Raw genomic sequence first — 17395 nt, 5'->3', positions numbered from 1 at the left:
CCGCCTTGAGGCAGTGTTGAGCTTACAGCCCCGCTTCTTCCTGTATCATAAACAGTAAAAGAAAGGGTGCTATGGGTTTGTCCAAGTGTAAAATTCAGAAGTAGGCCTAGGCACACACACACAAACACACATACTCCATGTATAGTAATATAGCATATAATATGCTACAGAATCAACAGCATCCCTAATACCAAAAACATGACATGTCACTGTAGGCTATGGGGTATGTGCTGCTAGGCCTACCATAGAATAATCCTCATGAGAACATGAACAGCACAAGCTTTTTTTTCGGTCTGATGAGCATCAGTGTTGAATGGTTTATTGTAGTCTTTAACTATAAAATATCCATGGCAGCCTAATATTTTATGGGATCCTAAAATAGATTATGTTTCTTTTTTTGGTGCTTGATAGGCCTACGTACATGTGGCTAAGTGGCCATACTGCCTGTTTGTACAACAGCTCTATTATCTTGCGTAATGCTGTCTGGTGTGAGATTCCCACAAATAAATCAACTAATAAAATTGGAATGTAAGGTGTTTGCACGTTGCTGAATGAACTTATGTTCCACCATAGCATGGGGCTGTGTGAACACCAAGGGTTTGTGAGAGCTACCAGTCATTACCTGAGTGGGCAAACATGTTGGTTATACAGTATTTTACAGCAGCCTATGAAATATATGACCACCCTCTAAGATCATAGGTGTGAATTAGAGTGTGGTGACTTGGGGTGAAAGGACTCACTGCACTGTCAGCAAGGTAGGAATGAACCCAGAAGATTTTAGAAAAATTAAGTAGGGTCCCGTGTGTTTCAGAGCAACAATAACAACAACAGCTTACTTAACAGGACAGTATACATCCTCAAAACTTGTTCAAGGTCACCAAGTGTGAAGTCAACCACTCTCCTTTGCTCTAATGGGCAACCCATGTGTGCAGTGGGTTGTCTGTTTCAAGAAATAAGAGAAGGGAAAGCTATGGCATCTTTATTCCAAATTTGTTTACCTCCAGATTAGGAGGGGAGGAGGTGGGGGTATGGTGACTCACCTGTGGTTAGAAATAAATGCTAATAATATGCTAACAACACTTAGGGTTATATAAGAAACAATATGAATTCTGGCATGTCGTATAGATTTGACAATATGATAAACAATACTAATTATTTTCTTACTCACTTTATATAATCTAGATAATAATCTTAGAATAGGGATATGTCATTAAGGTTACATGCAAGTTCAAAAGTGGTGTCTGGTTTTGCATGTGGGAGTTCTTGCAGGGCGTAAGCAAACAGCCAACAATTTATTCCGAAATCATCCACTAGTATGTTCCGACAGGAAGCTAATTAAGGTCATTTGTGTATCTAATAGTGTTGGGGTTTCAGTCTATTAATGTGAACAGGACACACAGTCAGCATGGGTCATCGGAGGTCAAAATGTAACCTGTGCCCTGGATTTTTTTTTATCCATGACTTTAGCCTGTTTGTGTGTGTGTGTGTGTGTGTGTGTGTGTGAGAGAGAGAGAGATTACGAACAAGCTAATTTTTAAAATCAACATGGTAGGCTACTCAATTTGTTTTCATCCCTGTTTGGTCAGCTTGTCAACAGGTGTGACAGATGCTTCAGGACAGGATGCAGTGGGTGGATGTGTTTGGTATTTGGTCACAGAAACCATTTGTATTTGCGTTCCCTTTTTTTTAATATGTTGGAATAACAGGATGTGGCGTGGACAACACCAAGGAGAAAATTACTCCTTTTACGGTTAATTAATTTTTAGTGCAGCGTCAAATAAAGTTCTACTCTATTAGGAAATGAGCAATTCTGGTTTTGTGTATTCCTGTAGCAGGAGGTATAATTTTGCCCTCATCATCTGAACTGTTTAAACTGACACACAATGATTATGGCCTGACCAGATTAATGATTGTAATAATTGTGTTTTCAGTCCTTTAGTGTATAACATAATCACATATTTCCTTACCCCAAGATTGTTATACTGCAGTCAGTCTCACCACTGCAGATACATAAATATCCAAGAGTTTACTTTCAAGGTGCAATGTGCTTGTACTAGAATGTTTGATACAATAGGCCTGCATGTGTGTGTGTATACACTGTAGTGACAAAGCCATGGCAGTGAGTGGGTAGACCAGACCACATGGTCAAGCCAGGTCGCAGAGGAGAGAGAACTCTAAGAATTTCTCAGGAGTGTGGTCTCTGTGTCTCCCTGGCCAAGAGACAGACAAAGGGGCCATTGATTCCAACTGGGCGCTTACTGCAGGACTTGCCCTCCACACTGTTTTCTCAAAACGCCTGTCAAACCTGTGCTAGCGCTAGCGTGTGCCGCTATACTAGCGTGGGGCTGATCATGAGTAGGTGTGCTTCAGCGGCTGTTTTTTTTTTTTTTGGGGGGGGGGGGGGTTGGGGCGCTCTACTCAGTCCATCTGGAAAGTAGAAGTGCCAGAGGATGAAGGGCGGCTGACGTCAGCACAGTTCCTGTGCCCACAGATAAGGGTTTTTTTTTTCTTGCTCCCTGACAAACAAACCTCTGCAGGTTTGTTTGTTTACTAGCGTGGGCCCGTGGGGTGTGCAGAGAGAGGGCGAGAGAAGAGGTTGGTGGGGAGTTTTTTTTAAAGGTGAATGAAAGAGGGTCTTTGTTGAGAATGTTTTTTCTTTAAAAAATGTTTCTCCCACTCCTGCCTCCCTCCCTCCCTCTTTTCCCACTTCCTTTCCTCTCTCTCCTTCACTCTCTCCTTCAGCTCTCACCTATGCCACTTCTTTTTTTCTCTCTTCCTCTTCTCCTCCTCCTCCTCTCTCTCTTTCTCTCTCGTTTTTTTGGAGGGAAATGATTTCTTGGGGGAGTGGGTATAAAGGGGCCTACAGGACCTCAGACCTCAGTGCAGTAGTAGTTGCAGGACTTGTCCCACACAGACCAGGAGACTCAGGGCAAACCAGGTGCAATGTACAGAGTCCTAGTGACGTGCCTGTGCCTTTGGGCAGCTGTCACACTGACAGAGGCCAAGCCACCCAGGAGAAAAGGAGGACAGCAGCCAAAGCATGGCAAAGATGCTCGGGACGAGCCCGAGTACGATGACACACCATTCCTACCTGGTCAGTATCACCCTAGTTGCGTTTAAATATTTTGAAAAGCCAGTGTTTGTATTACTTTGAGAGTAACCATCGTTTTACATGAGTTTTTGACTGAACAGCAGTGGTTGTCTGGGTACACAGATGCTGTAGATTTTGGTGTTCCATACAGTCCAAAGTGCTACACTTGTGGGAAGTGTAATGTGTGTGTGTGTGTGTGTGTGCGTGCGTGCGTGTGTGTGCGCATGTGTGTACATGTATGTGTGTGCTTGCATGTGTGTGTGTGTGTGTGTGTGTGTGTGTGCGCGTGTGTGTGCGTGTGTGTGTGCGTGTGTGTGTGCCAGAGAGGACCAGCCAGTGCCTGGTGAATGGGATCTCTCTGTTTGAGGGCGCCGTGTGGTCTCCAGAGCCGTGTAACGTGTGCCAGTGCCGCGCTGGAGCAGTGAGCTGCCGGGCCGTGCCCTGCCCCAGAGCCGCAGGTACGCAGCCAAGCTGGCCTCTCGTTTACACCGCGTCTGGACACAAAACAGCAGCTTTCCAACCTCACAGGCCGGCACAGAGCAGGTGTTGGCCCTGCCAAAGTGAAAATGACACACTATTAACTTCACCATCTGTGGTTACATAGAGAGACTGGAGTAAATGCTTCAGCTCTTTAAGGCCAAAACAATCTTGGATAGTTACTGGTTCACTTGGAATAAGCACTACATGTGAATGCACATATGTATGTAGAATGTCTATATGTGTTGTTGACTTAATAAATGATAGATAGATAATAGATAATAGATTAAAGAAATAGATGAGATGAGATTTTGGATAGCTGAAAAAATAATCGTATAATAATATCATAATCTTAATTTCATTGACACACACACATGGACCCCACCAACTGCTTACATCTTTTCTGCGTGTCACTGTCCAGTTCAGAACGATCACCAGTCTGGGGGCCAGAGAGCCAAGAAGATCCCTCCGCACTCAGAGAACACTGTGGAGGCCCCACCAAAGAAGAAGGAGAAAGAGAAGTCTCGGCCGGCTGGGAAGAGCAAGAAGCCCAACGGCAAGGCAGCGACGGACTCTCTACCACAAAGAGAGGAGACTGCAATGACTCCTGTCAGAGTTGTAGAGGTATTTGAGTGCATATCTGATTATTATTTCACTGTGTTTCTTGGTAACAGGTGGGCAAGTTAAATAGCCAATCAGGGTGATCCTTTTAACGACGCCTCAGATGGCGTAAGCAAGCTGATGCAGGTCCATTGGTGCTGATGGTGCAGCACACTCTTGACCGATTTGGGCCACAAACGCTCATTATCTGTTCTGATGTTATTAGCCATTGGCTTGATGTGCTCTGGCCTTAAGGCAACAGAGGACAGACAGTCGCCTACTGTACGTATGGGAACAGAGCTGTATGTTATTTTGTGGTGATGTTCAATGTAGGACATTGCTATTAGAATCAAGAGAAAGAACAATTATTTTGTTGCATTCTGTTTTGCAATGATGCTCTTGTTTGGTCTTGAGATATGAATGCAGCACAGACCTTTTCTTTTGTAGTGGTGACTGTTCTCAAAATTGTCTACCAAAATATAGTGATTATGATTTTTGCCAAAATTGAGCAGCTCTAGTCGAATGGCCATTTCTGATTCACAGGGTCTAGCACACAGTTAAACTGTATATCAGACTACTTCCATAAGTAGACAGTGTTCTGTTCTGTTCTGCAGTTCTGTTCTAGCTGTGGAGTTTTAATGGACAGCAGCAGAACGTAGTGAGCAAACAGCACACCAGCAGTAAATGCATTTCTTGTTTGAGAAATTGCTGTGTATTAAACACGATACTGTACAGACAGACACCTAGCTATTGTCACTTAAATACATTATAGGAGATACACAACCTCTTGAACCATTTTGTCATAATGGCTAGCTCAGACTGTTATGTCCTCTCTCACAAATATTGTCCTTTAATGAGCAGAAAGCTGTTTTTGGAGCTGTGTCTGTGTTGCCTTTCTACTTGATATTAAAACTCTCTCTCTCTCTCTTTCTTTCTCTCTCTCTCCCTCTCTGTCTTTCTTGTAAATTCTGTCTCTAAAGAAACCAGTGGCACCACCGAAGAGGAAGCCCGAGGCATCCCTGAGGACGGCCGTGGCTGGAGGCAGTCTGCCCATGGCGTGGGCACTAGAGGGTAACACAGATGCAAAGCTTGACCAGAGTCCGCCTGCCAAACAAAATATGCAGCATGCACATGCTCAGCGACAGCCATTTGATGATGATGATGATGACGATGATGATTACTACGACTATCTAGATGATGACGACGATGACGATGACGACAGCTCAATGATGCGACCTGCCGGGCGACTGGCGGACCTGCCAACGGGGAGGCCCGTCCCGATACCCACTGGCCGGCCTGTGGTGCCACTGACCCGGAGGCCGGGGGCACTGCCCTCCAGACGGCCGGTGGCACTGCCCACAGGCAGGCCGGTGGTGAGGTTTAACGGCAGGTCCACTGTCCCCCACGCGCAGAGGAACAACTACATGGAGTCGCTGCCAGCGGGGTGCCTGCTGTCCGACTCACTCATCGCCTGCGGGAGCACAGGAATGGGTCATCTGCCCATCATCAAGGACACAGGGGTCAGGACCCTGTACCTGGCAGGTGAGAGGGAGGGAGACAAGGAGAGAAAGAGAGGGAGAGAGATAGAAAGACAAAGAAAGAGAGAAAAGAGTTATAAAGAAAGAGAGAGGGCGAGAGAGAGAGAGAGAGAGAGTGGGTCAATTGGAGACTAGGAGAGTTAGCAGCACAGGGGGGGTTAAGTAACAAAGAGGAAGAGAGAGAGAGGAGGGAGGAAGTGAAGGAAAGAGAGAGAGAGGGAAGGAGAGGGATAATGGAGCAGATAGAGATGACGAAGCTTACAATTTTAGGTGAATGTAGGTGTCTTGGTGACAAGTAATGACTGATTCCTTTTAGAGAAGGCCCAGATGTAATGTTTCTAATGCACTGATGTATTGTAAGTGTATGGCTATGTCCTGTACACCCTAACCCTACAGCAAACTTAGCAGTGCTGCCTGTCAACTTTATTTCAGATAACAAAATTAGCAAGATTCCAGCACGGGCTCTAGCTGGACTGCCCAACCTGGAGTGGCTGGATCTGAGTAAGAACAAGCTGGACGACTTCTCCTTCAGTCCTGGCCTTTTCCAGGTAATTAAAGGCCTTTACACACACATAAAAAAACAACGCTAAGAAAGTTTGTAAACACATAGTGCACCTCCTTCCTTCATGTGCTTATGTTAAATCATAAGTTGTTCATTTTAGCGCAGTGAAGGCAACCATATTCCAATCACAGAAACATTGTGTAGGCTATAATGCAGTAAATTACCCCCCCCCCCCAAAAAAAAATAAAAAAAATAAAAATAAAAATAACTAAATAAATAAATAAATAAATAAATAAATAAATAAGTTGAAATCACTATTGTAAACTGTAGAACTGTACAGTGTTGGTTTTTCTCTTCCTGGCCTTACTGCTGCTAGGAGGAAGGAAGGGAGGGAGAGCCGTGAACATGACATGCAGCGTCAGCATCTGCTCCAACTCTAATCCATTGAGTGTGTGATTCTCAGTCTGGAGACAAACTCAGGCCTGCATGCTCTAACATTTTTCACTTGCATAATGGCTTGGGTGTGTGTGTGTGTGTGTGTGTGTGTGTGTGTGTGTGTGTGTGTGTGTGTGTGTGTGTGTGTGTGTGTGTGTGTGTGTGTGTGTGTTTGTGTGTGTGTGTCTGTCTGTCGGTCTGTCTCTCTGTGTATGCACAGCTGTCAAACAGCAAATCTGCTGCACCTCACAGAATCAGACCTGGAAGCAGAGGTATATGGCACCGGTGGAGCCATTCTCACATCAGTGCTGAACTAAATATGAGAATATCGTCAGTCAACAGATAAACCGCAGCAAGAAAAAGCGCCGTCGTTTCTGACCGTTCACCATTTCTCACTGGCATGGCATTCCTAGCTGGCGCCAAGAGCCTCTCCATGCCCACTCAAGATGATATGACGGGTATCAGCGATGTCTTTTCCATCAGTGTGTTGACCAACGCTCTGAAACACGGCAGCGCTCCGCAAAGTAAACTTGTTTTGAATGTGTAATGTATGATTTTGATATGTGACTACAGGTGTACGTGTAGCCTACCCACTCTCTATGTGTACGCTCTGGCTGCCTGTGTGGTCAATATTTGTTTGACCCGTGTTAGTGTGTGTAGTTGCAGTGGAGTGAGTTGTTTTGTGGGCTTTCTGCAGAATCTGACCAGGCTGAGGAGGCTGAACTTGGACGGGAACAACCTGACCAAAGTGCCAGCGCTGCCCTCATCGCTGATGGAGCTGAAGATTAATGATAACAAGCTGATGGGGCTCACTCCAAATACCTTCAAGGGTAGGAACAAGAAACAACACACACACACACACACACACACACACACACACACACACACACACACACACACACACACACACACACACACACACACACACACAGCTCACAGTGGCCACAGAGTCCCCCAACATTGCTTAAAAAAACTAAATATTTCACACCTTGGTTGACAGATTGTTTAATGACACATATTAATGTACCATACTGTACAGTATGTATTCCACATTTATATAGTACACAGTATAATATAAGCAAGTGTCCAAACATTACAATCACAGCTTGGTTGACAGATGATTTAATGTTACATATTAGTATGCATTAGTATTTCACATTGAAATACAAAGACATATTTACTGCATATTTATATCATATACTGTATGTATTATATTATCATATATATTTGTATAACTATTTGTATTACACGGTAAGTTGCTTTGGATAAATGTGTTGTACAAAGTTATTGTTTGTTGATGTAAATGTTAAAGGTTGTATCAGCGATTTCAGGCCCAAACATAAATGATGACATTCATCTAATCGACGATCCGCTAGCTGTCTGCCTCATAAGCAGGCAGTCAAAAAAACGTGTCTCTGTAGGCAGCCTAAACAATTGCTATCAACAAGGGTTGGCAACCCACTCAAAAAGCAAAATAAAGTGTTTCAACCAATAACCGACGCGATGCGCGTTTAGGAGAGTTTTCATTGCACGGGAGGGAGGGGAGGGAGTAGCGAGCTAGCTCTCTTTTTTGTTTGAACATCAACAAAGTGACGTAGCCCTGCTCTTGCTGATACAACCTTTAATATTGTACCTGTTTGCAGATATCAGCAAATTTGGGAACAGCCCTCATTTGACATTAATGTGATAAAGTTGATTGTTCTTAAGGCTGTTCATCCTCACACAGCCACCTGTGTGAAATGTTTATGTCCACAGGGCTGTTTAAACTGCTGACCCTGGAGCTGGAGGACAATCACTTCCATGACGGGAACGTGTCCCCGTTGACCTTCCGACCCCTGAGGAAGCTCATCTACCTGAGGCTGGACGACAACAAGTTCAGAGCCGTCCCCTCTGGACTGCCCACGTCTCTACAGGCTCGTAACCCCCACACCTACGCTCATCACTAGCAACTCCCACCACGCTCATCATTAGCAACTCCCACACCTACGCTCATCACTAGCAACCCCCACGCTCATCATTAGCAACCCCCACACCCACGCTCATCACTAGCAACTCCCACCACGCTCATCATTAGCAACCCCCACACCCACGCTCATCACTAGCAACTCCCACCACGCTCATCATTAGCAACCCCCACACCCACGCTCATCACTAGCAACTCCCACCACGCTCATCATTAGCAACCCCCACACCCACGCTCATCACTAGCAACTCCCACCACGCTCATCATTAGCAACCCCCACACCCACGCTCATCACTAGCAACTCCCACCACGCTCATCACTAGCAACCCCCACACCCACGCTAATCACTAGCAACTCCCACCACGCTCATCATTAGCAACTCCCACCACGCTCATCATTAGCAACCCCCACACCTACGCTCATCACTAGCAACTCCCACCACGCTCATCATTAGCAACTCCCACCACGCTCATCATTAGCAACCCCCACACCTACGCTCATCACTAGCAACTCCCACCACGCTCATCATTAGCAACCCCCACACCCACGCTCATCACTAGCAACTCCCACCACGCTCATCATTAGCAACTCCCACACCCACGCTCATCACTAGCAACTCCCACCACGCTCATCATTAGCAACTCCCACACCTACGCTCATCACTAGCAACCCCCACACTCATCATTAGCAACTCCCACACCTACGCTCATCACTAGCAACTCCCACCACGCTCATCATTAGCAACTCCCACACCTACGCTCATCACTAGCAACTCCCACCACGCTCATCATTAGCAACTCCCACACCTACGCTCATCACTAGCAACCCCCACACTCATCATTAGCAACTCCCACACCTACGCTCATCACTAGCAACTCCCACCACGCTCATCATTAGCAACTCCCACACCTACGCTCATCACTAGCAACCCCCACACTCATCATTAGCAACTCCCACACCTACGCTCATCACTAGCAACTCCCACCACGCTCATCATTAGCAACTCCCACACCTACGCTCATCACTAGCAACTCCCACCACGCTCATCATTAGCAACTCCCACACCTACGCTCATCACTAGCAACCCCCACACTCATCATTAGCAACTCCCACACCTACGCTCATCACTAGCAACTCCCACCACGCTCATCATTAGCAACTCCCACACCTACGCTCATCACTAGCAACCCCCACACTCATCATTAGCAACTCCCACACCTACGCTCATCACTAGCAACTCCCACCACGCTCATCATTAGCAACTCCCACACCTACGCTCATCACTAGCAACCCCCACACTCATCATTAGCAACTCCCACACCTACGCTCATCACTAGCAACTCCCACCACGCTCATCATTAGCAACTCCCACACCTACGCTCATCACTAGCAACCCCCACACTCATCATTAGCAACTCCCACACCTACGCTCATCACTAGCAACTCCCACCACGCTCATCATTAGCAACTCCCACACCTACGCTCATCACTAGCAACTCCCACCACGCTCATCATTAGCAACTCCCACACCTACGCTCATCACTAGCAACCCCCACACTCATCATTAGCAACTCCCACACCTACGCTCATCACTAGCAACTCCCACCACGCTCATCATTAGCAACTCCCACACCTACGCTCATCACTAGCAACCCCCACACTCATCATTAGCAACTCCCACACCTACGCTCATCACTAGCAACTCCCACCACGCTCATCATTAGCAACTCCCACACCTACGCTCATCACTAGCAACCCCCACACTCATCATTAGCAACTCCCACACCTACGCTCATCACTAGCAACTCCCACCACGCTCATCATTAGCAACTCCCACACCTACGCTCATCACTAGCAACCCCCACACTCATCATTAGCAACTCCCACACCTACGCTCATCACTAGCAACTCCCACCACGCTCATCATTAGCAACTCCCACACCTACGCTCATCACTAGCAACCCCCACACTCATCATTAGCAACTCCCACACCTACGCTCATCACTAGCAACTCCCACCACGCTCATCATTAGCAACCCCCACACCCACGCTCATCATTAGCAACCCCCACACCTACGCTCATCACTAGCAACCCCCACACTCATCACTAGCAACTCCCACCACGCTCATCACTAGCAACCCCCACACTCATCACTAGCAACTCCCACCACGCTCATCACTAGCAACTCCCACCACGCTCATCACTAGCAACCCCCACACCTACGCTCATCATTAGCAACCCCCACACTCATCATTAGCAACCCCCACACCTACGCTCATCACTAGCAACCCCCACACTCATCATTAGCAACCCCCACACCCACGCTCATCATTAGCAATCCCCACACTCATCATTAGCAACCCCCACACCTACGCTCATCACTAGCAACCCCCACACTCATCACTAGCAACTCCCACCACGCTCATCACTAGCAACCCCCACACTCATCATTAGCAACCCCCACACCTACGCTCATCACTAGCAACCCCCACACTCATCATTAGCAACCCCCACACCCACGCTCATCATTAGCAATCCCCACACTCATCATTAGCAACCCCCAAACCCACACTCATCATTAGCAACCCCCACCATGCTCATCATTAGCAACCCCCACACCTACACTCATCATTAGCAATCAGCTCAGCCTTCCATCTTCGGCTCATCCACTCATCTTCTGCTCTTCCATTCACCCTCAGTTCATCCATTCATCTCCATGTCATCATTCATCCTTCATTCTTCACTCACTATTCTTCTTGACCTCATCACTCTTAAAACGAATGTGTTGAAAACAACACAACTTGCGTTGTTTTAACACATCTCTGTGCCCAGATAGGGACCACACAAGTTTGTATTGTTTCCTTTTTAAATTTGTTGCACAAAATGTGTTGAAAATAACACAACTTGCATTGAATCAACACAACTTGCGTTGTCTTTTTAACACATCTCTGTGTCCAGATAGGGACAACACATTCCTTTTAAGAGTGATCGTTCATCCTTCATTGTTCTCTCACTATTCTTCTTGACCTCATTGTTCATCCTTTCATCTTTTTGTTATCATTCCTCAGTCATAATCACCATATTCAGTTCATTCTTCCATCCTCACTTCATCATTCATCCTTCACTCTTTACTCACCATTCTTCTTTACCTCATCATTCATCCTTTCATCCTTCACTTGTCATTCATCAGTCATAATCACCTTATCTATAATTTTATTGATGGGCAACGAGCAAAACAAGAAGCAGAACTTAAAGTTATCATGTTTCCTCTTAGGATATTTGTCATGGTATGAAATCAGGTAAATGATTTTATGATGATTAAATTATTTGGTAAATGGTTTGACAGACAAATTATTAAATCACCTTTACTTCATGTGTGGACGACTTTGCTCATTACTAGCTGTAATTGTTGATATGTTTCCATTTGTTTTTTTGGGATTTAATACAAAAAACACACCATACTCGTGTAGTGGAATTGAATGACTGACATGTGCTTGTTTTTATGTACAGGAGCTGCACTTGTCAGATAACCGTATAGAGGTGGTCCAGGCAGGAGTTCTCAACAAGACCATCAATCTCAGAGTGCTGAACCTCAGCCACAACAAACTGAGAGAAGATCGCATTGCTCCAAGAGCATGGATACACCTGTCGTGAGTACTTTTAGGCATTCCCAGTATTTCCTCAGTCCTCACTATATAGAATATTAAAGGATTCAAGGATTCAAGGATTTTATTTGTCACATACATAGAGATACTACGGTAAAACATGTAGTGAAATGGTGAAGATACTACGGTAAAACATGTAGTGAAACTGCGCAGAGTCCAATTATTTATAAGTATAAAAAAGAAAGATTTAAAAAAGAGTTATCATAAACCTGAGCCATGAACTTTAATATTTCCATGGTTATTCTCAGTGGCTTCTGCGCATTGTAACTTGGTTAAAATCAGAGTGAAGGCATGAGGAAGATGCTGGAAGAGCAGCATTGCTGGTAGTTGAGGGATTTAAAACCTAGTGATGAGGTGCACCCCTGAGGACACATTGGGTAGTGCATCATTTACAGCAGTAAATGCAATCTTTTCTGCATAGATTTAGTATAATATTTAGTATAGTATAACCTATGAAGATCTGCTTTAGGAAGTCAATTTATTTTTTTAATCTAATATATCATACTGTAACTCTAGACAGCTCCACTACACTGACAATTTGACAAATCAAAATAGGTTGTGTAAATTTCCAATATTTCCGTCATGCCTTGATTAAAAGTACAACTGCACTGTACTAGTATATTAATTTAGCATTGCTATAGGGCAGATACCATGAATACATCTCTCATATTCAATAATTTACCTGATAGTATATTTCTACACAGTTGAATGTTTTTGATGGAACTTTCCGGGAAAAAGGATAATTACACCTGTGAGCATCTGTGGTGTAACCTTCAGGAAATTGGACACTCTGGACCTATCCCATAATAAGCTGGTGCACGTGCCGTCCTTCCTGCCGGTGGCCCTCCGCCAGCTCACGCTGCACCACAACCACATCGAGCGCATCCCTGGCTACGTCTTCGCTCACATGCGTCCCGGCCTGGACTCGCTGCACCTGTCCTACAACCGGCTGCGGGAGGACGGCGTGGACGAGGTGTCCTTCCTGGGGCTGTACAACTCCCTGACGGAGCTGCTGCTCGACCACAACCTCCTGGGCTCTGTGCCAAGGGGAATACTGCAGCTCAAAGCCCTGCAGCAGCTCAGGCTCAACAACAACTTCATCAGGTGAGCTGAGAAATGCACGTGCGCGCACACACACACACACACACACACACACACACACAGAGAAGGCCCTTCTGCAAACAGCTCAAACCCACTTTGTTGCAAACCCACACACGTACACACACACACAAGCACACACACACACAGAGAAGGCCCTTCTGCAAACAGCTCAAACCCACTTCGTTGCAAACCCACACACGTACACACGTACACACGTACACACAAACACACACACACACACACACACACACACACACACACACACACAAACACACACACACACACAAACACACAGAAGGCCCGTCAGCAAACAGCAGCAGCAGCTCAATAATAGCTTCATCATTACACCATTACAGACAAAGTATCTTGAAAATATCGTCATTCTTCTGACATCACGGACGAGTCAATGTTTATGGTCTGGTCCTTTTGCGTTTTGTCTTTCAGTTACGTGCCCCTGAATGCCATCTGTGACACGCGAGTGACTGAGGACTCCCCGCTGATGTCTGTCCATCTGGAGAACAACCTGATTGACCGGCGTCTCATCCCCCCCACCGCCTTTTCCTGCATCAAGAGCTACCACAGCGTTGTGCTCAGGCCTCAGAACTACGAGGATATCTATGAGTAGGGCTCACGCACACACACACGCACACACACACACACAAACACACACACACACACACACACACACACACACACACACACACACACACACACACACAGGCAGTGTTGTTCTCAGGCCTTTGGGCTACAAGCACATTAGTGGGTAATGTTAACTGACGGTCAACACACCCCACACCCATTTTTTCACACACTCTTGCCTTGTGTCCTTTGTTTTCTATTGTTATGACTATTTTCATATTTAGTCATTTAGGATTTGATCCCACCTTTGGTTTTATCTTGCTCGATCAAGTGGATAGGATGTTTTTGAGTGTTGTTTTCATTGTGTTTTTTGAGTGTTTGATTGCCGCTGTTATCATGTTTAAACTCTTACTTCTCTTTTCTTACTGCTGTATTCCATCTCTCTGTCAGTCATTGATAGTTCTTGATTAAGACTAGCTATTAATATATTCAAATGATGTCACTAGGGGTTTCTAAGAAATGCTCTTTATGTTTTGCTCTTTGTGTCTCAATTAGAATGGTAGGGAATGGTTGGAATTAGGTTATTTTGTAACATAAATTAATATAAGTCTTGATTTACAGATCAGGTGTTTTGACACAGTGTTAAGTAATTATTGTGCCTCTGTTACCGATATTGATGTGTAATCAATATTGTAAAGAATACTAATGTTCTTATTTTAGTGTTTATCTATTTTGGGAACAGGATATAATGGTAATTACTGTTCAAATCACAAATCAAAGATAGTAAAACCAAAACCAAAAAACAATTTAACTACAATAAAAAGTTACATTTCTGGGATTGTTGCTGTCATTTTTTTTATCATATACTGTACATTAATTACATGCTTGTAGTTACATTTTTACATTTCACAAATTAATATTTTCATCAAATTAATTTCTGTGTTTTTTTATTGTATATTTCATGTTGTAACATCTTACAATCTTGAGAAATCCCAAGATTGTTCTTTCCAAATAACATTATTTCTAGTCAGTAAACACCCAAAAGCCACCAAGTGAAAGCATGTACATCATAGCATATACTACCACTTTAACACAGTGTAAAGGCCTTCTATTTACACAGATGCAGTTGTTTGATTTGTCAGAGGGGAAAAATGTCCCTTTGCATTTCCACTCCCATATAACTTTTTTATGCAAACCAAACATGCACATTTGTTGCTGGTTCCCAAGCGATTGCTTCTTTGATGCTGAAATAGCCGAGGTGCCGTGGAGGTCAGTGGGGTTTTGTGGACGTGCTCTTAGTACACATGGCAAGAGCTCATCATCGAGAGCTGTGTGAATCCAGTCATGACATTCATGACCATCGGAGTCTAACTGTGGGACACTCGGAGCAATCAGTGCATATGATTAATAAAAACAAAATATGAAGAAGGCACATCACAGCTGAACACACTCATGCAGAAAAAGAAAGTTGACTGGTTTTAGGTTTATTTACAATTACTCTGCAAATGCAATGGGAAATGACAGCCTTATACACAAGCATTGCATTGATGGGTATCCCTCAGTGCAGACAGCTGAAGCAGCTTTGCAAATTAGTGACTTGATCCTAACCCCAAAGTGCTGGCTAATTCACTGTAGGGAACACTGGCAGAAGATCATGCTCTTTTGCAGATACCAAAGATTAGAGACCAGCGATACAGCACAATGACAACAATGTTTTTCAACATTTTAAACTCAGAAAATATGACTGATACAGTCTGTCAGTATTCCTACAGAGATTCTTAATGCTAACCTTACAACAAATGCAGTACATACTCCTTTAGCTTTTGACTGAATGAAAGTCAACATGTATAGTAAGTTACCGGTTTTTCTAGTCATATGCTGTCCTTTGGCAACATAAGCAGAAAGTGAATAGTTTGACATTCGTACAGAACGCATGTGTGCATTGAAATTAAGCTGAATACAATGCAAAGGAAAGGACAGAGAGGACAGAGTGTTCATATATGGGAACGTGTGTGTGTGGGTGCGTGCGTGCGTGCGTGTGTGTTCATCATTAAGTTGGTATGTCAACAGTTAAGAAAACTCTTCCGCGTTGCACCAAGCCCTGAGGAAGAATCGCTTGTTTTTGACAAGTCAGCATAGCAAAAATATCCCTGAATAAGTCACACAGAGCCATAGGTCTTTCTAAGACATAGATCTTTCTAATTAGAATGACTGCAGTCAGAAACATGAGCTCTCTGGTCCCTGGTTCAGATGTTGCTTCAAAGTAATTGGCATATTTAACTCAGCAGACATCCTCCCTATCATGTGGATTGCATGTGTACCTCCTGCCAACATGATGGCAACCTCTGCAGGCTGACGCCGGCCCTAACCTGCAGTGATTGGTTGAGGGTGGAGCTGATGAGCATGTGGCATGACTGGTGGAGGCAAGAGTGTCATAGAGTCAGTTTTAATCATAAACTGTTCTATATATACATATGGTTTTAAAGGAGAATTCCGGTGTGATATTGACCTAAAGTGTGTTGAAACATTATACCGAGTGTGAACGTATGTCTCATAGCCCATCTCGGCTTGTCCCCTGCACAAAATCTGGCGCTAGTTAGCCGATGCTACCAACAGCTTTTTCAATGGTGGTGCTTCGGCATCGGGCTAGCCATGCAAATAAATCACTGTTTTACACCATTTACGAGGCTCAATGTATCTCCACACTTCATTGGTAGACTTCCGAGGGCCCTGACATTTAAAACGAGACATTGAGAACTGGTAGTTTACATACAAGACGATTTATACAGATAGTATCTTCACGAAGTTTAGCGTTTGCAGCCATCTTGAATTTAGTCACGATAAGTCGAGCGACGAGTAAGAATGAACAGGTATGATAAGGGATCAGATTCCATAATTCCGTGGAAATGCATGGATTCCAGCAGCAACAAAGACACACCATACAGTACATAGCAAGTTATTACACAACAGAGAGGTTCAATTTCTTATGAAGGTTGGATAAGCAACTAATCACAAACAAACTAGCCACTAAAATAATTTCTGTCCTTTGTCTTCTGTCTATTTATAGTGTCCCCCTGGTACACTGTCCATAACCTCCTGGATTACGTCTTGGTCTCAAGTTGACGACTACACATGGTGAAAATGATGTAAAATTATCAGTTGCAGGGTGAAGCAGCGTGAATGGTGGAGACAGCGAGTCCATGGGTGGATGTGGACAGAGTTGAGCATGAAACATATCATTACAGATTCGAGGAGAGGATAAAGTGTAGTCTGCGCACTGAGTAGGATTTCATTATTCTCGGGGACAGTGCTGGCAAGGGGCTCTCTCTGGTCGCGCTATTTCTGGTAAATGCTGTATTTCCCTTAAAGTGGCAAGGCGAACCCACAAAATGTTTTATTTTGGACATCACAGCAGGGAAACATCCAGTTCTGCTCCACTGTTT

General features: G+C 44.6%; 1 protein-coding gene across 2 annotated transcripts; it reads left to right on the top strand.

The window, feature by feature from the left end:
• The first annotated feature begins 2870 nt into the window (after positions 1–2870).
• On the top strand, positions 2871–14785 carry LOC143114556 (extracellular matrix protein 2). 2 transcript variants are annotated; one of them, XM_076276223.1, is made up of 11 exons: positions 2871–3094; positions 3415–3549; positions 3990–4192; positions 5149–5239; positions 5363–5710; positions 6139–6254; positions 7341–7473; positions 8399–8556; positions 12118–12257; positions 13050–13376; positions 13818–14785. In XM_076276223.1, the coding sequence occupies exons 1-11, from the start codon at positions 2944–2946 to the stop codon at positions 13996–13998; spliced, it is 1983 nt and encodes a 660-aa protein (XP_076132338.1). In that variant the 5' UTR covers positions 2871–2943; the 3' UTR covers positions 13999–14785. The 2 variants fall into 2 exon arrangements, with proteins under 2 accessions (XP_076132338.1, XP_076132337.1); XM_076276222.1 differs by having other exon boundaries at positions 5149–5710.
• Positions 14786–17395: the final 2610 nt, after the last annotated feature.

Source organism: Alosa pseudoharengus, unplaced genomic scaffold (assembly GCF_046254945.1).
Source record: "Alosa pseudoharengus isolate Yale_2024_CS ecotype anadromous, Long Island Sound unplaced genomic scaffold, YU_APseudo_1.1 YU_APseudo_1.1_scf_9, whole genome shotgun sequence".
Lineage (NCBI taxonomy): Eukaryota > Metazoa > Chordata > Actinopteri > Clupeiformes > Clupeidae > Alosa > Alosa pseudoharengus.
Note: the sequence above shows the minus strand (reverse complement) of the source record. Positions and strands in the feature narration are given on the sequence as shown.

What these genes read in the sequence shown, in the direction of transcription:
- LOC143114556 (XM_076276222.1), top strand. Translation starts at nt 2,944, where the DNA reads ATGTACAGAGTCCTAGTGACGTGCCTGTGCCTTTGGGCAGCTGTCACA. An exon ending in CTCCTGTCAGAGTTGTAGAG is followed by an intron (nt 4,193 to 5,148) that starts GTATTTGAGTGC and finishes CTGTCTCTAAAG; the next exon opens with AAACCAGTGGCACCACCGAA. An exon ending in GACTGCCCACGTCTCTACAG is followed by an intron (nt 8,557 to 12,117) that starts GCTCGTAACCCC and finishes TTTTATGTACAG; the next exon opens with GAGCTGCACTTGTCAGATAA.